The following is a 21,854-nucleotide window of genomic DNA, read 5'->3' as shown; positions in this document are numbered from 1 at the left end:
AATTCATGCTGGCCCTCATTTTTTTGCTGTGCTTTTGTTGATACTGATATTAATTATGATAATAGAATATATGTCCAAGCTAACTGCTGCAAATAGCCCATTTGAATCAAATTGTGAATACCCAAAACCACTAAGATGAACCTTCTGTTGATGTTTACCTACACTTGGCTAGAAGGTAGACTACCAGAAAGTCATCGCTTCCCTTTGTTGTTCCTGGTGTTCTCTGCATGAAGGAGGTCCAAAGAGGATTAGTAGAAACCAGTGACAAGGCTCCAAACCTTATTCCTCACACACTAAGTTTTCTCTTTTCCAAAGAAGTCTTTTTGTACTTGTTCTGTAACAACGGGGTTGATGTTTCTTTAGGAAGTCAGTAATTTGAATATCTTTGTTGACTAGAACCATGTTGCTAGCCAAAAATAGGAACTGAATAAAAGGAAATGAGAAAATTTTCCTTAGAAGTCTTACAGAGAATGTAAGTTTTGTGTTTTTGTTTTTTTGTGTTTTTTGTTTTTTTTTTTTAAATTTTACCTCTATGGCCAAAACCTTGTATCTATTCCCTTTAATCTTGTGGATGTATAAATAAACTTTATTTGGGCTGTCTGAAACCTTTTATCTTTGTTGTGAAAGATAAAGGAGAATGTGAAACTGTGGAAATGTGGATAATGTAGAAGGCACCGAAAGCAGTATTGCAATTCAGATTACTTAATTTTAGGAAAAAAAAGTGAGTGGAAAGATTCATTATCAGTTCAACAGTAAGATCTGTATTATTTTAACTCAAGCGTATGATTTATTAGTCTCTAAGAAAGGTTTCTGACATTTGCAGATTTAGTTTTTGCCAAGGTAAGTGGATGATTACAGAAGAATGTCTTTACATTACAGAGTACATGATAGCTGTGTCAGGAATCACAGAGTCCCGTGTGGATGGATGATTTGTGCATTTTGGGCAAGATTTTGCTTATGAGGGCTTTTCTTGTTGTTTTGCCTTGAACTGGTTTTGTGAACATATAGCTCTAGATTCTTTCCATCTGTCTATGTCTTAAATGTAGGAATGGGTTATATGGCTAGTAAATTACTCATTTGTTCATTAGAAATTAGAACAAATAACTTGCTGTTTTCTTTACATAGAAGACTTAGAACATAATGGAGAAAAAGCAAGTATAAAGGCTGGCGAGTCTGAGCCTGACTGAGTGTGTGAGGGTTAGGGTATCATAACCATAGGTGCAGGTGGGACCATTGAAACTCTCTGGTTCCTAACTCAGGATACTGCTCCTCTTTGTATGCAAGGCTGCTAGTAGAAGGCATTAAAACTACATCCCAGGTTAAAGAGAGTATCTGGGACTCTAATAATAGTTGAATAATTTCTGAAAAAGAGGAATTGACACACTGGTAGTACCTTCAACTCCCCTTCATAATTGTCTTTCTGAGGGTGTGAAGGACTGGAGAAAGTTGGTTTGGCTTTGATTTAGTTCTCTTTCTTTCTGTGTCATATGTCATTTCATTGTCCCTGTGCCTTTGTTTATTCTTCCCCTGTTTTCTTGGTTGAGATTATACCAGTCTCCCTTCAGTGCCCATCTCTGTATTCCCACTGGCTTGGCCTTTGTCTCGTTTGTCTTCCTTGTTTTTTTTCCCTGATAAAATGAGTTGTTTTTAAAGTAAGAAAATACTCTGATTAGGAAATAATTGTAACTGAAGCTGTTCCTCTTCTTTCTTAGGAATTCTTGTTAAATCATGGGCACAAATCTTTGCCACCTCTAAAGCACAGAAACTACTTTTTCGGATAATAGACTGTTTGTTGCTGCCACATACAGTGTTCCAGCAAGACAAGGAGTTGCCTGGACCCATGCTGACTGCAATTCAGAAGACGCTTCCTCTCTATCTACAGGTGTGCTGAGTTTGGAAACTGCCTCAAAGTGTAGTTTGAAATAAAGGTTTAAATCCCCAGACGTTTTAATCCCCAGAGTACATACACACCTATGAGGCATATCCATTGAAAAAGGTTTAAATGACTTTGGAGCTGTCTTTGAAAACAAAGGTGAAAAAGGCAGGATCCTAAATGTGAGAGCTGATAAAGGCCTTGGACGGAGCTGCTTACTGGCTTGTTTTATGTGGCTTGCTCAGCCTGATGTCTTGTAGAACCGAGGATGACTAGCCCAGGAATGGGATCACCCAAAATGTCCTGGGCCCTCATTCATCAGTCACTAGTTAAGAAAATGCCTTACAGATTGCCTTCAGCCAGGTATCACGGAATTGTTTCCTCAACTGAGGCTCCTTCCTCTCTGAAGACTCTAGCTTGTGTCAAGTAGACAAACAAAACCAGCCAGTAACATAACCAAGACAAAGGAAAGAGCTTTAAGAAAAAAAAATATCTAGCATACTGGGGAAAGGCAAATGGTTCTGTTGTGGCTGGAAAATCATTTAGGAAGAGACTTGTGATAGATTGCTTTATATTCAGTACCAAAAATGTGGACTTCATCTCACACATAGGAAGTGCCGGTAGATTAGGAGCAGAGAAGTAAAAGGTCTACTTGTATTTGAGAAAAATTATGCTGCTGTGGGAGTTAGATTTAAGACCCAGGAGGCAGTAGTTAGTTTATTGAAATACTAGAAGGTTTAAACTAAGGCAATGAGATTAGAGCCTATGTATATGTTAGAAACTGATGCGCTCTGATTAAAAATACATGCTAAATATGGTGGAAAACAGAAATGAATGCTTCCTAGACTAGACCAGTAGAGTCTAGAATGTGGTGCTGGTAACGAAACTGGGGAATTCTAGAGAAGCAGCAGTGAAGATAAAAATTGTGGAGTTTTTGTTGTTGTTGTTCTTTGTTTGTTTTGGTTTGTTTTTTTCTTTTTCTTTTTTTTTTTTTTTTTTTTTTTTTTGCACTAGACACTGTGACACATACCCGTGATGCCAGGACCCATGAGTTATGGGCCAGGCTGGAATACATAGAGAAAAGCTTTAGTTTGAAATAATATGGAATGTGTAAATAATGATGTCCCCTGGACAGTCTCAAATACTGATCTATTTCATTAGTGTGCAATACAGAAAGTTAGACCTTTCTAAATTTTGAGGCTCCCCCAAAGAAGCCGAGGTGATCGCGGCAGGTTTCAGTTAGTTAGCATGCAGTCTCTTCCATGGTGGACTTTTTTTTTTTTTTTAAAGCAAAGTTTTGAGATTTCTGAGAAGTTTTAAGCTGACTCTAGTTAAGTGTTTGTGATGGGATTTAAGTCAAAGTTTACTGTGTCATCAAGCACATGGGCTGGCAGGAACAAATAGCTGTGTGGGGCAGAGTGTGAGTACCAGGAAAGCTTGAGTGTTTGTCCTACACGTTCCTCTTAAACCTAGTTTACTTGTAAGAATTAGTAAGTAAATGTTTCTTATGTAATAAATTGAGACTTTTATAGAATTACCCACTTGACAGACCTGTCAGAAAACTGATCTTTAGTTGTTAAGTGTACTCTGTCCTCTTTGAGTGTATGGGATTCATCGCCCATCGTCTTCTAACTGTGCATGTTTCTTAAACACAGCACTCAAGAGGCAGGGCAAGTGGGTGCCACCATGGTTCATTTAGTTGTGTTCTGGCCAGTATTTCAGCAGTTCTGCACTGATTTTCACTACAAATGAACTTCCAGAGTTTGTTCCTGGATAAGCATCCAATTGTGGCTGCAGTGGAATCATAACAGACACGGAGAAAACTCTTTCTTTCTCCAAGGGAATGGATTTAATCATTTCTAAGTTTTAAATATGAGAGCATTTCACTAACTCTCGTGCACATGGAAGGATTTTATCAGTATACATGCACCAAAATACTGTGAGTTCCTTTGACTGCTTTTAAGCTCTTTATTTCTCTGAACCTCAGTTTCTTTGACTGTAGGATGGAAATGTAGTATTAACTCCTTTATTCCACAAATTGAAATGAAACAATGAATATAAAGCACTTGAATATAATATCACATAGAAAAACTTCTAAGATGTCCAAGCCCAAGCATCTGCATCCCTCTCCCATTACAAGTTGTTTAAAAAAAAAAAAGATGCTATTTCATTATATGATCTTTGTTTTTAAGCTTAAATATTATGTTCTTAGCCAAAATGGCCAAGTGATAAGTAACTGCCTTCCACCTGCCTGTGCCTCTGGGATTGGCGGTCTACGCTCTGTGGGATGGCCTTTTACTCTTTTACCTTTCTCTTTGATAGCAAACTGAGTTTTGATTTTTAAAGACTGTAAAAAAGACTGGTGGCACATGTATTTCATAGTTCAGAAATGGCATGTGTATGTAGTTGATGATCTGTAGTCAAGTGTTGTGTGCAGGAGAAAGAGAGGAAGAAACACATTCCGTATCTCTTCCTGATTGTTCACGTTACTTCCTTTGATCGTGCTCCTAAAATACATATACTTGGTTAGATTGCACACCATATGCATTATCCAAAGTCAGCTCTGTATGCCTTACCTATTCATGATCCCAGAAGTCCTACTTGACGGTGAGAAGGTACAATTTTACCACGAATATTAATGCTGGAGAACGTGTTAGTAAATTCCTAAACACTATTTGAAAGATTGCCTTTTAGCGTTTTTCTTTTTCCTTATTTTCCCCTGTATAGGGCATATGTATTGTATGCTGCCAGTCTCAAAATCCAAATGCCTACTTGAATCAGTTGCTGAGGAATGTCATTGAGCAGTACATAGGGAGGTTTCTCCCAACCTCGCCCTGTGTTTCAGATGTGGGACAGCATCCTGTTCTGTTGGCACTGAGAAACCCTGCCTCTGTTCCCTCGATGATGCCTCTAAGAAAGCACACTGTCCATGCCATAAGGTACATATGATTGTTACAGAGAGGTATGCGTAGAAGTTGTTAATATCCTCAAAATCTCAAAAAAAGTGTGGTAGCTTAGAAACAGTATTTCCCAGGAAACATTAAGAATGTGTCGCACTGAGAAGGCAACAAGCTAACATAATTATATCTTAATTTAATAAAGATGTATTTAAAAGTTTGTTTCTTAGGTCTGTCTCTCAGTATTCCACAGCATAGGTACAATAACTGTTTGCTCAGTTTCCTGCTGAAGACATGCATCTCTCTTCCTAATTCTGTCTTACTCCTCCTAGGAATAACATTTATATAAAGTCTTTATGTGCGCATGCATTATCATTTCTCTGGGAAGAATGATGGGAGAGTGACTGTTGGGCACTGTGACAGCTACATAGATGAAGAAAGAGTCCACCAGAATGGTTTAGATAGAACGGTTTTCTGTGCTTTAGATTAAAAAATTTTTTTTGTTAAAGTTATATTATGCCAGTTTTCACTGTATTTCTGTTACTTTCTTTATGTACATCCCTAAAGATACACATATATGGGCTAGAGCAAAGGCTTAGTGGTTAAGAATACAGGCTGCTCTTCCAGAGGACCCAGGTTCATTTCCCAGCACCCACCCTGGCAGATCACAGCTGTCTGTAACTCCAGTTCTAGGGAATTTGACACCCTTATACAGACATACCTTCAGGCAAAACAGCAGTGCACATGAGATAAAAATTTTAGAAAGAAAAAGAGAAAAGTTACTTAAAGATGTATTTTTATCAATTTTAATTACTATAGAATATAGTATGTCAATTGCTTTATGAATGATAACTGAAAACATGAATGCTGATATGCAATATAAAGTCTTGTGTTATTAGTTTACTGATTATCTTAATTATTTCTTGTCTTATATTAACACTTTCTGTAAAATCTGCTATCAAGTATGTCCTTATCAACCCAGAGGACAGACCAACTCCCTCTCCTAGTGAGCCCCGAGTATTGGCTCTCTATAAGAGTGCTAATGTTGACACAGTGATCTCACAAGGAGCATGGAGACAGGGACACCAGAAGCTCACTCACTGTACACCTAGCTGACACTTCCTTCTTACTAAAACTATTTTAGCTCAAACAGCTTAACAGCAACAGACTAATCTGAGTCCTGATTGTTACCTTCTTCATGTAGGTCACTTGAGTGTCTCTAAGGTTGGTTATGTGGGATCGCTTCCATTTTGTGGTGTTTCAACAAACACATATCTTAGGCATGGTTTTTCCCTCCTTGTAGCCTAGGCCTTCCTTTGTCCTGTCACTTATAAAATACCCGATACAGCCCTTTATAGTGTCCTATGCATGTTGGCTTCAGGCCATAGGACCTTGCTTTGTAGAAAACATAGTGAAAAGGAGCACACAGTATTCTCCCAACTCCCCAGCACTGAACAGTGACAGATGTGTGCGCCTTTCTTACCAGTTACCAAAACATAAGACGACCTCGCATCAGTTTTATTCTCAGTGACCTGCTGGTGCAATTTGCAGTTCCCAGCTGCATAACTTAAGGTCTTGGTGTAGAGAGATTGATTCTTCTGTAGAAATGACTGTTGTGAAGAAAGCATGAGGATTTTACTGACATGGAAGATCATTTTGAATTCTTCCAGAGAACCTGTGTTCAAAGAAAGGAGTTGCCCTATTTGCTAGATAAAATAACTTTTGTTGTCTTGGGGATAAAGTTATCCTCTACTGAGAAGATAGGAAGAATATTTCTAGAATATGGGCAATATCTGGGGTTATATATTTTTGGTTTTGGATCTTGGAACTGACAAGAAAGGTACACTCTCATCAGACTTATTTGCTCAGGTATAAGACACTCAGAAGTACGTGTTATTCCAATTGAAACAGTGCAAGGGTGAGCAGTTTACTAAAGATCAGTCCCCCACCTTGACTTCATATTTCAGCAGATGTAATTTAGTTTTTTTAAGATTTATTTATTTTCTGTCACATATGTATGTATGAGTGTTTTACCTGCATGAATGGAATTGAACCTCTTGCATGCCTGGTGCCTGTAGGAGCTAGAAGAAGACATCGTAGCCCTAAAACTGGAGTTCTGGGTAGTTGTGAGCTGTCATGGGAGCACAGCTCTGTGCAACAGGAGTGGGTCCTCTCACCTGCTGAGCCATCTCTACCAGTAACTGCTCAGGGTTGTTTCTGTTTGGTTGCTTGGTTGTTTTTTGTTTGCGCTAACCTTTTTATCCTTTAACCATTAACATTAGAATATTCTGTGATAGAGATTATCTTCCCTTTATCTTCATGCAGTATCTAACATTATATTATTTCTAAACTTTTGAGGTTCCATAGTAATATTGATTAATGGTATGTAGTATTAAGTTTCTGTGTTTAAATGCTACAACCTTGCTCTCTTTTGTTCTGTCTCTGTTCTCTGTCTTTGTGTGTGTGCAGATTGGGGGCACTCCTCTTCATGGAAAGGCCAGAGGACAACCAAAGAGGACATGCCTTGGTGTCATCTTTCTTTCTTTGAGACACTGGCTTAGATTGCCCAGGAGGCTGGGTTGGTAGTCCACCCCAGAGATCATCCTGGCTCTCCCTCTGTAGTAATGACATTACAGTATAAGCAGCCATGCCTGAGCTTTTATTTCTGTTTGTGGGATTGAACTCAGGCCCTTATGCTTACAATGCAAGTAAGTACTTCACTGACTAAGCTACCTCCTCAGCCTTTGCTTGATCTTCTTAATGATGGGATGTAAACATATAATTCTGTTTCCCTTGTGTTCCTAGAATCATGTTACTCAGAAGTAACAAACGTCATAGTTTGCTCATTTCACATTTCTCTTTTCATGTTACACTATGCTCGTTGCTGTATCTATTCGTTCTTTAAAAAAAAAAAAAAAGTTCTTTTCCCTCTTTTTTGTTTTGTTTGTGTGTTTTATATTGTTGGTTTTGCTTTTGTTTGTTTTTGTTTTCTTTTTGTTTGAAGTTCTCACTGTCACCCTGCCTGGTCTGGAATTCACAAATATCCACTAGTTTCTGCTTCCCAACTACTGGGATTAAAGTTGTGTACCATCAAGGCCAGCTAGATTAATTTTGACACTTCTCTGCCCTCCAATGTACATTGTCTCCTTTTGCTATGTAATGTGATCTACTCCAGCTATCCAGAGTTTGCCAGTTACCTTTTCTGGTGATGCTGTCCCTGTCTTCCACATGTCCTGCAAACCATGACCATGGTTTGGTTATTGCTCTTCAAGATGCTTTATACTCCCCTGCTTTAAGGCTTTGCCTCCGCCAGTCTCTTCATTAAAAAGCTATCCCTCTGGACTCAATCCTGTTTGTTCTTTATAAGCATGCACCTAATACCACAGGGTAGCATATGTCTTGTATGACCCAGCTTTCAGGTTCTGAATAATTTTTGTCTTAGTTGGATCTTTCATTTCCAGCAAGATTATAGTAATCTGTTATAGTGTGCGAGACATTGCTTGGTTTTAATATTGCTTCATGACAAATGGGTAAGTGAATTCAAGTCCCTATCACCAAGTTAAGCCCCTTGCTTCGTATCTCAGCTGGGCTTCTCAGATTTCTGTTGTATTTCATGTTTAGCTAAGGATGGGTTTATTCTTCTTTCCATAGTAGGTTCTAGTTGGCTAGAAACGTGTGTGGGTGTTTGCTTTCAATATTCAGCAGAAATAGAGGTGGGTTCCCGTGGCTCCTCTATTCTGCCCTTTTCTACTGTGTGATCTGTTTGAGTTAGGCTTCTTGCTCAGAATTTCTGATGCTTCTGTCCTTATGTTTGTCGAAGCACTACTCATATGGATTAATATTGCTCCCTTTTTGGGGTGTAATCATATCTAACTTGTTCACTAGATAATGAGTCTGTGGTTTGTTCTTTTTCACATAATTGTATATGCTTATTTTTAATTTGCTTGTGGTGTCTCCTATGTGCCAAATAAAAGTTTATTTGGGGGCATTAGTAATTAGCAGTGCACAAAACAAAATAAATACTTCTTCAGAGAGTTGATGTATCTAGGACTGTAAAATCTCAATCTGGGATTGAGAGTCACTGTGTATGTGGAACAAGAGTGATTCTGAAGTGTAGTTCCTTGAATGAATTTTAAGCTCTAGTGTTCACTGTGTCTCCTTATGTACTGTTAGATTTCAAACAAATATGTATATATATGTAATTTGAGTATTTGGGTAGTATTTGGGTTTGGGAATGTACCTCAGTGGTAGGAAGCTTGCCTACTTTGTAAGTTCATCAGCACAATTAAAAATATAGTGGGGTGAGGGTTAAATAATATTTGACCAACTCTGATAATGTCTAGATTTTTTTTCAAAAGAAACTCAACACTTGTCACACTTATTCATTTTCTGAACAGTGACCAGAACTAGTTGTAAGCAGTTAAGTGGGAAGCTGAGTCAAGGAGGTTATTATTCTTACAACCTCTCTTGAATTTTAATGTTCCAATTTATTGTACCCTGAGAGATGATATTCAATCTAAAGTTAGTTCTCTAAATTCCTACTGGAAGAAAGAAAGGTAAAGCTAGAATTGGAAGCTAATTCCTAGTATAGTCCTTTTATTTATTTAGAAACATAAGACCCCTACTAAATTCTAAATAAATAAATGTAAGGGGAGATTTATTTATGCTTATTTGACATTAGAGGAAATGTTGATTTGTGGCAAAACTGATACGGGATATGAGACATTTGTGGGAAGAGGAGAAAACAAGGTAGCAATTAGGTTTGGTGAATTCAGTTTACAGCTAAGTTTCTTTATATCTCTACTACCTTTCAGAGCACACAACACACCAAAATGGTCTTTGAAGTTAACATGACAGACTACCTACATTGTTTTTTAAAAATATACTTTACTTAAGGAATACATTTTTACAGTTATCTTTAACATACATGGCATTTGATTCTGCTCAATCGAGCTTCAAATAGAAGAAAAATAAACTAAAGTTGCTTCTTTTCAGGAAATCTTACCTTGAGTTCAAAGGGTCCTCACCCCCTCCTCGATTAGCATCCGTATTGGCCTTCGTCCTTCAGCTCTTCAAGGACACCGAAATGGGTGTGTGTGACCTTGAACTGCTCCTTCCTGGCATCCTGAAATGTTTGGTGTTAGTAAATGAACCCCAAGGTTGGTTTCATCAGTCTTGATTTTTGTTTGCTTTTTCTGTGTCCAGGCTAAGCAGCTAATTTTCTCGTGGGTTGAATTGATAGCTACTAGAGGTACAGGGTTATTTTCTATCCCTTAGTATGAATCATGGCTAAAGAATCAAATATCGACAGTGGCTGGGGTGAGGTGGGGAAAAAGAATCAAATACGGACACATTCAGCCTAGTTTATTTAGAGTTTTGTTTTAACCCCTTGAGGCAAATACTTTATGGGGTATTTCCTTTGATTAGGCTTTTTATGTCCTCAAAAAAAAGTCTGCAGGCTTCCTGTGATACCACATGGGACTTGTCAAATATCAGGTGGCGAGAGGTCAGTCTCTTCTCTTTAGTTGTCTGCTAGCTGTTTGGGACAAGCCTGGCAAGTACCTTTGATTCCAGTCCATGTCCTCTTGGTGTCATCAGCCTTAATTTGCACGATGACTCTAAACTGTGATGCTCGTCCCCCCTGTGACATGCTTTTAATAAGCTTGCTGAGAATGCAGAACGGGAATCCTAGTTCTGTCTTGATAAGCAGTTAGGTCATTGTCCTTTGTGTTTGTGAAGAGGGTGTGTGTGTGTGTGTGTGTCTGTGTTTTGTTACAATGTGATTGCCTTTTAACCGCTAAGATGAGTTTACAAGGTAGTCTGAGGGATCTGAGAGCAATCCCCAAAGTGGTGGTGGAAAGCTCAAACATATCTCACGTGGTTTGTCTTTTCTCAAAAAGGTTAACAGTTTTTTAAGTATATATTCATTTCAGTGTTTGTAGTATTCCTGTCTGTTCTTAGTCTGATTCAGGAAGAGTGCTCTATTACACTTCCGTACCGTGCTATCACTTGGTAGGAGGACATGCCCTCTGGTGGCTCCAGAGAGAACCTGGCTCTTAGAAACACTGTCCTTGTTAAACTTCAACATGTTGAAGTGCATCGAAAGCCTTGCACTTCTTCATTCAAGATTTGCTTCCTCGGAGCAAACAGCATTGCTGTCGTACTGTTATGGTTTGATTTCCTGTGGTTTCACCCAGTACATGTTATCCACCATAGGTCAACTGTTAATACTAAATGGAAAATTCTGGAAGGAATGATTCATAAGTTTTAAATTATATGCCATTTGAATAGCATTATCTACAGTGGATTCCACCAGCTCTCAGAAAACATGTCTCTGAGACAGAAGTAGATAAGCTCCCTTACCTAGGGGAAGCAGATGATAACTAGAGTGTAGGCTTTCTTGCTGAGATAACAAACGTGGTACAAACCTGACTCTGGCAATTCTTGCACAGCTCTGACAATACTCAAAATTGCTTCACTGTATGTCTATTTCCACACACTGAGTCATGTAAACTGCACCAGTTTGGAGACACATTTGATGGGGCCAAAACAAGAGTTTCCAATCTTCTGCTGCATGTGGTAGTGCACACCTTTAGTCCCAGCACTCAAGAGGCAGAGGCAGGTAGATCTCTGTGAGTTCAAGGACAGCTTAATCTACAAAATGAGTTCCAGGACAGCAAGGGCTGCACAGAGAAACCTGGTCTCAGAAGGAAAAAAAAAAAAAAGCATGCTAAGTTTTCTACACACTCTGCTCAGGTGTTCTATTAACACAGCTTCTATTAGTCAGCTTCACATTAGCTTACTGAATAACAAAGTATAGGAAGGTTTGCTTGCCTCTGTTTTGTAAGCTTCCGTAATTGGTTGGCCTGATTTAAGGTGAGACAGTGATCATGGGGTACACACATGGAGGCAGAATGCTCACCTGCCATAGTGGAAAAGAAGAGGCATGCTCTCCTCTGCCCTGAGGGCTGGTGACCAGTAGCTAACACATAAGCCTGCGACATATTTAAGATCCAAATTACAGCAGTATTTTTGCACTGTATGTTCAGGTACACCATTTTAAAGAATTTAGTTAAATAAATAATACAAAAGTTTGGCTAAGTTGAAGCAAAGGTACATTAGTTGGGCTAGTTTGCTACTTAAAGGTTTGTAAGGGATAAAAGGTGTGTTGCCGGGCATGGTGGTGCACACCTTTTAATCCCAGCACTTGGGAGGCAGAGGCAGGCAGATTCCTGGTCTACAGAGTGAGTTCTAGGACAGCCAGGGCTACAGAGAAAACCTGTCTTGAAAAACCAAAAATATATTAAATAAATAAATAAAATCAATATGTCTGCAAATCTATGTCTTTAAAAAGACTCCCTTTTGTCTGTATGCATCTGTAAAATAGGGTAGAATGGATTTTGAATATGGATACCTTTCTAAAGGGAAAACATCTTCATATGTATTATTTCAGCTTCGAGACTCAAAATAGATTTTTAAACTTTTTAGGTATTCTTCAGAACAAACAAACTTAAAACTATTTCATTTGAAAACTTAAAAAAAGCATGCACATACTTGAAGAAAACAACATATTTTTCTAAATCAAGAGTGTTAAAAATGAAGATCCAGATGGTCAGTTCAGACACATTGTGTAATCCTATCATCTTTCTCCTAGTTAAAAAGCTGGCCACAGAGAACCTGCAGTGCATGGTACAAACCTGCCAAGTGGGGTCAGAAGGAGGACCTGCCACCCAGCTGACTTCTCTGTTTAGGTAACTAGAACACATGCCAACTGGCAAGGAGACGATTGCCAGCCATTTGACAGCCAACATGCTTTTTAAATAACTAATTATCCAAAACATAATGTGTTACTACTTGTTTACAGTGTTTCAATTATAGTATTTGGGGCAGTGGTTTTGTTACGTTGTGTTGCTTTGTTGAAAAAGTAAACGTGCCAAGGAAAAAGGTAAGCTAACTGACTTAAAATTCCTTGTGTCTTCAGTGAGAGAAAGAACCTTGAATATAGTTGAGAAGGAAGAAACAGAAGCAAGTGTAAGTTCCGACAGCAGGTGCACAGGCATTCGGGGTTGCCTAACTGCTCTTGGGGATGCTGTGTAAAATGCCTGTCCCTGGTCCTCCAACTTGCTTTACACACTAAAGTCTCAGAAAGCTCCTTAGGTTTGATTGGAGTCTTCTCTTAGGGCAGAGTCTTTGTGACGTTTCTTCCTCAGGGCTCTGCCAGGTAGCTTTTGTGAATCCTGTCATATGTCCCTGTCCTGGCACAATATGACACGAGGTTTGAGATGTTCCTTTTATTCTGCATTGAATATTTGGTTCCTGGTCTCTTCCTCTCGCCTCATAATTGGTGCTTGTCTGCTGTTCTTAGTTCATTTCAGTTATAATCACTTTATGCTAGAAAATTCCAACACCATGGGAGGAAAGAAAAGGTTGAATCTTTGTTATATATAATTTTACTAAGCTACTTGGCTTTTATTATATTGTTTGTGGAATGTGAAAATTTTAGAGGTAAAATTTTATTTATAAAGACTTTATACTTATAAGGTTTTTTATTTACGTAAAACGTGTAAAAAGATATGAATAACTTTATAATAACTATCGAATAATGCAAACATGTGATAGACTAAAACAGTGACTAGGAACCATGACCCTGTTTACTACTGCCTTTCACACTCCCATCCCAATTTTGAAGGGGAAAATATCAGGAAAAGTCCTTAGAGTTACGTTTTTTTCTTTTGTGAACCACCTGATTCACCCTCTAGTCATCTTTTTGTTCTCCAAGTGTCCACAAGCTGGCCTGGTGATACAAACCTGTAATCCCAACATTCTAGGTGACAGAAGCCAGTGGGTAGTGTTGAAGGTGAAGCCGGACTATGCAAGACTACACTACCTCCAGTAGTTAAGCAAACAAATAAGAAGGCCTGGTCTCTCAGTCCTTATGAAAGAATGATCCTTGTTGTGTTCAGGTTAGAAGTGATTATAATGTATTCAAATGGCCCAAGAAATTGCCTCAAGTTGATTCTTAAATTGTCTGTTTTGCTTTCAGGCAGTTCATCCAGGACTATGGTGTGCAATACAGTTATCAAGTATACAGCATCCTAGAGACAGTAGCGATGCTGAATCAGCACGTTGTCATCCAATTGATTCCTACCCTCACTCAGTCTCTGAAGGATTCAGAGCTCAGATGGGGCCTCGGCAGAAATATTGCACAAAGGTATGTTTGATAATTATACTATTTTGTGTACCATATAATGCATGCTGTATCTTTTTATTAAAATGCTTTATTGCCCATTTAGGAAAATGGGATATTTTCTTTGGAGATGAAAAGTGCTTCAGTGCTGTAACTGTTGTTAGTTCTGTAATGCTTGCATGAGTAGACAGTGTGGCTTAGCAGAGGTCACACATCATTACCATGTTCCTGCTGACATGGCCACCTCAAAGCTGCACATCTTGGTGGTGCTTATCTTTTCACAAAGCACAGTGTCCTTAGGGAGAGCTGGATTTGGAAGCCTCAGGTGACTTGTCATATAAAACCTGTATTGACAGATCATAACTGCCCAGTCTGGATTTGGCTACATATAATAGCTAGGGTGTTCTGTTCTGTTTTGTTTTATAATCTTATAACCCATCCAAAAATATTGCTGGCTATATAGATAAATGCATCATTGTAAGAAACCTATGGTTTCTAAAGAGACTATTTAGAGGAGTCAGTACGGAAACTGTTAGAATGTCCTAAGCTGTTACAGAATGGAATACATCATTCACATTGCATATTTGACCAAAAGCAACTCATGGATGAAAGGGTATACTTCATCCCTGAGGGAAGTCAGGGCAGGAGCTCAAACAAAGCAGAAACTCCAGAGGCAAGAGCTGATGCAGAGGCCATGGAAGAGTGCTGCTAGCTGGCTTGCTCCTCATGGCTTACTTTGTTTGCTTATAGAACCTAGTACTACCAGTCCAGGATAACTTCACCCACAATGGGCTGTGCCCTCCCAAATCTGTCCCTAGTTTAAATAATTCCTTACAAGCTTGCCTACTGTTGGATCTTATGGAGGCATTTTCTCAATTAAGACTCTCTACTCCCAGATGACATATATTCCATTTTTAGCTGAAAAAAAAATTTTTTACTATGGTATTCTATGTCAGTTTATCTACAGACATCCTCAATTTATAACATTAGCTAAGTAAAAGAGTCCATCTTTGCAGCACAGAAAATGAAAACTTTTAAAAGGAAACTTACAAAGCTCACATCGCTCTACAGTGGCATATCTCTTCTATAGGGAACATGGCTGGCCTCTCACCATTTTCTACAGAGAAAACATTAGATCGCTTCAAATCACAGCTTAAAGAAAAGGTGCCTTCTTCATACCATAAAACATGCTCTGGCAAAAACTGCCAGCTTCTAGCTTCTGAGACTTTTCCTGAAAAGGCTAGAGTTTCCCTGTGAGCTCTGCCCACTGGACTACAGTGACAGCATTTGCTAATGTGCTACTTGTAGTGGTAAATAGTTATAGAGTCCGCTCTGCTCCAGCAGGTGTGTATGGCTCTGCACCCGCCCAAGCCCAGGATTCACGAATAAAAGACACCCACATAACCTTTATATTTTAATATGGCTTAGCCAGCTCAGTGGCTGGGCACTTCCAAACCTCCCCGTGACTAGCACGCAGTCCCATCTGGTATTGTCGAGTTAACACTTTCTAAATCTATATATTGTGACTGTTGCTCTGTTTCCTTCTGGATAGCCCTCCCATGGGACCACGTTCCCTTTGCACCTACAGCTACTTTTTGTGGCAATGCATGTTCACAAAAGGACTCATTTAAAAGATTCGGAATCCCACAGGTATTTAGACTAATGAAAGAACTTCTAGGTAGAATATTTAAAGAATCTCAAATAGTGGATATGTTAATGGACCATAAAATTTGGTCATTGTAGACCCTGCCACAGCCTTCTGACCAGCTTTGGCCTCTTGGAGCCAGTCCAAAACAATCTCAAATACAGATGATTAGAAACACCATTTTAGTTTCAAACTGTTAACAATAAGGAGAAGGTAAAGAGGAAAATAAGGCCTATGCTGTTGTGACACTGACCTGTCCTGGGGTAATGCTATAGTCCATAATTTTGTTGGTGAACCATGTCCCTATTGTAATCATGCCATTGTTATATCCTTAAGCAGTGTGCCATGAGTATATTTGCTATGGATGGGAACTGTATCATTTCAGGTGGTTAATGAACACATGTGTCATTTTGTACATAAAGTTACATGAAAATCTCTGCATGTACACCTGACTTTACTCATTAGATACATGTAGCATTATCTTTAAGTGTTGTGTTAAATCTGTTATAAATTCATTTATAAGTGCATAAGTGAATTTTTTTTCATCCTTAAACAGGGAAGCATATAGCAGACTTTTATCTGGCCTGGGACAGGTAGGACAAGGCGAGAAGCAGAGATTGGAAAGTGACAAACTGTGACGCTGCTGCTGCCTTCCTGCCTGGGAGCTCTCTGTCTACAGCTGCTGTGGGCCACCCCAGCTGCTACTGTGATTAATTGTGTACTGTTGTATCACAAATAATTCCCTTCATTGCCTGCAAGTAGGAAGTGTGTGTGTGTGTGTGTGTGTGTGTGTGTGCATGAGGAGTGAAGGCTAATTAGTAACTGTATAATAGGACATAAGGAATGCTGTAAAACTGCTCTATCTTGAAGAGATTTTTAACTAAATTAAAGATTTTTTTGAAACAAAACAGCTCTCTGTGAATACTTATTACCCATTGTATACTGGAAACCTGCTTGGTGACTTATTTGCTTTTGTTACTTTTTTATCTTAATAATTTTTGTGTTCATGCCTCCCCACCCCTACCCCCAAATTACTGGCCTGTTCTGTTGTACTGTTTGAAGGAAAGTATCAGGATGTGGGGCTGCATGTTTGTTTTCTTTGTTATAAAGCAAAGTTAGCAAGTAAAACCTTTATAAAAACTAAGTAGTAAATAAATGTGCACTTAACTCTTAGGAAGCACAGAGATCTGACTGAAGGATTTTACACACTGTTTATGTTAACGTTTTAAAGTATATCAATAATACAACTATGTGTACATTCTATAGATTGCTAAATTGTTTTTTTCTCTGTTCATCTTCCAGAATTGTTATTAGAAGGCTTATCAAGGGAGAGGAAATACAGGGACTTTAAAGAAATAATTGGTATTCTGGGAATATCTCAAGGATACTGGTAAAGAAAGTCTGACCAGTCTGTTTGTTTCCTTGCTCTTATAACTTAGCGTCTCACAGAGGCTGTGCAATTCAGTTGCTAGGCTTTGTCCTTTGTTCTCTCCTCTGTTTAACTGTCTCATGGACGCTAGGCACTGCACCTTCTGGACCTTTCTGCGATGCACATCACTAAATACAAGGAGTTCCAATAGAGTTGCAACCAGTTCTATGGCTAAGAACTTGCATAGGTTTCAAACCAGGTGTTTATTCTAACTTCTTTATGGACAAAAAAGATCAGTAATCTTTTTAATTTCACAGTGTTATAGGAATCCATGAGGTAATGTATATGAAAATGTCTGAGTTGATTAGTTTACTGGTAGGATAGCTCTGTTATTCATAACAATAAAAGGAGAGTGTGGGGTTCTTTGAGTGACAGTACCTGCTATAGGCTCATGTATTTGAGTGCTTGTTCCCTGGCTGGGAAATATAGGAGAGAGCCTTGATGGAAAAAGTGTATTATTGGAGGTGGGCTTGGGAAGTGTAAAGATTTGCGGTACTTCAGTTAGAGTTTTCTGCTTCCTGCTCATCGTTCAAGATGTCTCTTAGCTTCCCGCCTCTGTGGCCATGCCTCCCCACCATGGACTTACCTCTCTAGAACCATAAGCCAAAATAAACCTTTCCTTTCTTTGAACTCCGGACCTTTGGAAGAGCAGTCGGGTGCTCTTACCCACTGAGCCATCTCACCAGCCCAACCTTTCCTTTCTTAAGTTGCCTTTGGCATATGGTTTATCACAACAACAGAAGAGTAGTTAAGTGTTCCTTCCAGTTTTCCCTCCCCTTCCCTCCCTTCCTCTGCCCTCCCCTCCCGTCCCCTGGGATTGTATTCTTCATTCCTGTTCCCCTAAGAAAACACCTCAGCCCTGTAACTCTAGCTCAGTTGTAGAGTACTTGGTCATCTTGCAGCAAGGGTTTGGTCCCCAACTGAGTAAAAACAATAAAAAAGTAAAGTAATGGTGTTTTTAAAGTAAAATGCAAGCCGGGCGTGGTGGCCCATGCCTTTAATCCCAGCACTTGGGAGGCAGAGACAGACGAATTTCTGAGTTCGAGGCCAGCCTGGTCTACAAAGTGAGTTCCAGGACAGCCAGAGCTACACAGAGAAACCCTGTCTCGAAAAAACAAAAACAAACAAAAAAAGTAAAATGCAGTCAGCATTCTCTAGTGCTTTCCTAATTCTTATCTCAAAGATCTTTTTTATGTTGTTACTTTTATGATATGCAAATGGTCTCTTTTTCTCCCCAAATCAACTGTTATTACTTCCAACAAATGGATTCAAGGCTATGAAAGACTGCATAGCAAAGCATCTCCTTTCATTGAGACAGTGACTGGTCCAATGCCAAGTCATACTGTCTGCCACAGCAGCTAAAGCAGTGTGACTTCTTGTCCTTGGGTTGTGAGCCTAGCCTCTAAGAGCTGAGCAGTCCAGGAGTTGTGATTTCTCTAAGGCAACTCAAAAAGGCCATTAAAAGGGTTGGGGATATAGCTCAATGCCAGCATGATTTGTATGAGGGCCCAACTTAAGTCCCCAGCACACTCAAAAAATATATAACAGAACGTCACATAGCATATCAACATGGTGTGGCACATGGGAGAGAGCAGAAGTGACCGCCTGTTCTCCAAGGCCATTTTCAAAGGTATTTTACAGAGAAGGTATCGTTAGTGGCTCATGCCTCCTGCCTCTGAGTACAGAACTAGGGAAGGCTGATGCAGGAGGACTCTCACTAGTTCACACCCAGTTTGACCTGGACTGAGGCCTATCTCAAACCAAAGAGAAAAGGCTAGGGGAGTGTTTTAGAGCATGTTGGCTAGGGTTTGACACTTAAGAATCTTGAAGCTGCTACTAAGTTGCACATTTAGAGAGCTAAAGAAATTAAGATCTGTTTTTGAAAGTAAGTAACAAGTGTTGGCTGCACAGGTAAATGCATATTCCGGAGGCATGAAATCCTGGATAAAATCAGGGCCTGAAAACAAGGTAAGCAAGAGGCCAGCGATGTGATGGGATCCCTGGAGAAAAATCTCGTTCTGTCTGTTTCAAGATAGATATTTTTCTTCCCCTGCTGGAGATGGCCCTGTTTACACGAGGTCATGCCCATGTAAAATGCCTTTCTTGTTCCCTTCTCTGTAAACTCTTCTCTGGCCCTCCTTCACTTGCCACTGTGCTCATGCCTCCTTGCTGCATTCCTGGCCTTGGCTAGATCCCTGCTTCCTTAGAGTTCTATGATTTGAATGAGCATGGTCCCCATAGGCTCCTGGGTTTGAATGGTTGGTCCCATTTAGTGGAACTGTTTGGGAAGGATTAGGAGGTGAGAACTTGTTGGAGAAGATGTGTCACTTGGGTGGGCTCTGAGGTTTCAAAAGTGCAGGTCAGGCTCTCCCTGCCACCACACTCGCCACCATGATGGGCATGGACTGAGTCTCTGAAACTGCAAGCGAGCCCCCCATTTAAGTCGTTTATTTCAAAAGTTGCCTTGATCATGGTGTGTCTTCACAGCAATAGAACAGTGACTAAGACACAGCCTCTTTCCACAGAGACTGCTTCCAGCACCATTGGAAGAACTCAATTCTCTTCTGGTTGCATCGAAATGTGTTCTCACTTCTCATCGTCTTTGGCCTCTGTGACATTTGATTTTCTTTTTCTTCTGTTCCTAGTCAAGGATGCTTCCTCTTTCTGTCTACATTGTATCTTGACAGCATGTAATAGACCAGACCAGCCTGAATCCACCTTAAGATTATAAGGTCAAAAGAGGTTCATTCATGTTTAATGTAAAACCCAAATTTGACCATGTCTTGACCCATTTTCTGTAATTGGACATGTTCTACATTCTATACTCTGACCTCCACCCAGGTAAGATATTATGCCAAATAATTTTGAGATATTAAGCCAGATTCCCACACAACCTAAATTCCCCCAACCCTTGATAACCCCCTAGCTTTGCAGCTTTGGGGCTATATAAACCCCACTTTCTCTTTTGTTCAATGCAGTTCTTCCAAACCCCACTTTAGGGAGATAGCCCTGTACAACACAAAATATCATCCTGAGTGAGGTAACTCAGACCCAAAAGAACATGCATGGTATGTACTTACTAATAAGTGGATATTAGCCAAAAAAAAAAAAAAAAAAAAGTACAGAATACCCAAGATACAGTCCACAGACTCAAAAAGATCAACAAGCTGAAGTGCCCAAGTGAGGACACCTCAGTCCCACTTGGGAGACAGAAAAAAAGCAATCATAAGTGGAGAGGGAGGGAGGGAAAGTGGACAGGGCAGGGGATGGGGCGTAGGAGTGGGGAGAGGGAAACCTGATCTGGTATTGGGTGAGGGAAAAGGACTGAAGCCCTGAGGGCCAGCAGAAAGAATGGGAACAGGCAACCTCAGGACATAGGAGGTTGGGGGGAGCCTCCAGAGTGCACCAGAGACCTGGGAGATAAGAGACTCTCAGGACATAAAGGGAGGGACCTTAGATGAAATGCCTGATAGTAAGGGGAGGGAAATTATAGAGCCCACCTTCAGCAGGAAGACAGTACATCAAGTGAGGGATGGAGTTGCCATCTCACAATCACATCTCTGACCCATAATTGCTCCTATCTGAAAGAATACAGGGATGGAAATGGAGAGGAGCCTGAGGAAGAGAAGGTCCCACAACAGGCCCAAAGTGGGATCCTGCTGAAGGGGAGTTCCCAGGGCCTGACACAATTACTGAGGCTATGTAGTGCTCACAAAAAGGGACCTATCATGACTGCCCTCTAAAAGACTCAACAAGCAGCTGAGAGTCAGATGCAGATATTTGTACCCAACCAATAGACAGAAGCATCTGACCCCTGTTGTTGAATTAGGGAAAGCTGAAAGAAGCTGAGAAGGGCGATCCTATAGGTGGACCAATGGTCTCAATTAATCTGGAACCCCAAGATCTCTCAGACACTGGACCACCAAACAGGCAGCATACAATAGCTGATATGAGGCCCCCAACACAAATACAGTAGAGGACTTCTAGGTCTGTGTTCATTCAGAGATGATGCACCTAACCTGGAGGACCCAGGGAGTTTAGAGGTCAGGTGGGGTGGAGAGTGGGGGCATCCACGTGGAAATGGGGGATGGGGAGGAGATGTGGGATGTGGAACTTTTGGAGGGTGGATGGGGAGGGGTGAGGAATGGAATATGGAGTGTAAAAAATAATTTAAAAATAAATACTAAAAAACAAAATTTCCATCTCATTTGGTAGGAATAACACATCTCAGGGTCTCTCTTTCTCTGTCTCACTTTTTTTGTTTCCTGATCTCAGTGGTAAGCTGTGTCCTTCACCTGTCTTGGTATTACTTTAGTAGGAACTGATCCCACAGTCTCATAAACCCCCACGTCATCATTTCTTCTTGAATCTCCTCCCTTCTGTCCTCTCTCGGCCTCCCTCCCCTGAGACAGGGTTTCTCTGTAGCCCTAGCTGTAGTCCAGCCTGGCCTCCAAATTAAGAGATCTACCTTCCTCTACCACCCAAATGCTGTCATTAAAGGGATGAATCTTGTCTCTTAAACCTATTGGTAGTGCTAGTTTTTCTCAACTTCTTATTCAGTGCTTTAAAATCCCAGGGCAACACAACAAGCTAGCAGTGTCACCTGTTTTCTAGACAAGAAAACTATTTTCCTAAGACAACATAGCCCTGAAACCTCAGAGACATCTTAGACCTTCATTTCCCCCTGCATTTGATAACCAGTAGACTTGAATGCATCCAACTTTTTTCCCTTCTCTCTGTCTCTGAAAGCTGTTTCCTTATCTCTGGTCTGTTTTCCTATAGTTTTTCCTAAAGCAGTTCTGGAATGAGTGTTTTCTTTCATT

General features: G+C 40.0%; 1 protein-coding gene across 1 annotated transcript in view; it reads left to right on the top strand.

Annotated features, from left to right (window-relative positions):
- Mms22l (MMS22 like, DNA repair protein) overlaps positions 1-16,411 on the top strand; it is a 104,484-nt gene extending 88,073 nt beyond the window's left edge. Inside the window, exons 19-24 of the mRNA XM_021160342.3 lie at positions 1,713-1,882; positions 4,601-4,812; positions 9,766-9,929; positions 12,425-12,521; positions 13,814-13,981; positions 16,159-16,411. Of these exons, the coding sequence (XP_021016001.1) occupies positions 1,713-1,882; positions 4,601-4,812; positions 9,766-9,929; positions 12,425-12,521; positions 13,814-13,981; positions 16,159-16,240 (893 nt within the window). The 3' untranslated portion in view covers positions 16,241-16,411. The remainder of the gene's footprint in view (positions 1-1,712; positions 1,883-4,600; positions 4,813-9,765; positions 9,930-12,424; positions 12,522-13,813; positions 13,982-16,158) is intronic.
- Positions 16,412-21,854: the final 5,443 nt, after the last annotated feature.

The sequence above is a fragment of the Mus caroli genome, unplaced genomic scaffold, assembly GCF_978045245.1.
Source record: "Mus caroli unplaced genomic scaffold, Mus_caroli_1 scaffold_6, whole genome shotgun sequence".
NCBI lineage: Eukaryota > Metazoa > Chordata > Mammalia > Rodentia > Muridae > Mus > Mus caroli.
Note: the sequence above shows the minus strand (reverse complement) of the source record. Positions and strands in the feature narration are given on the sequence as shown.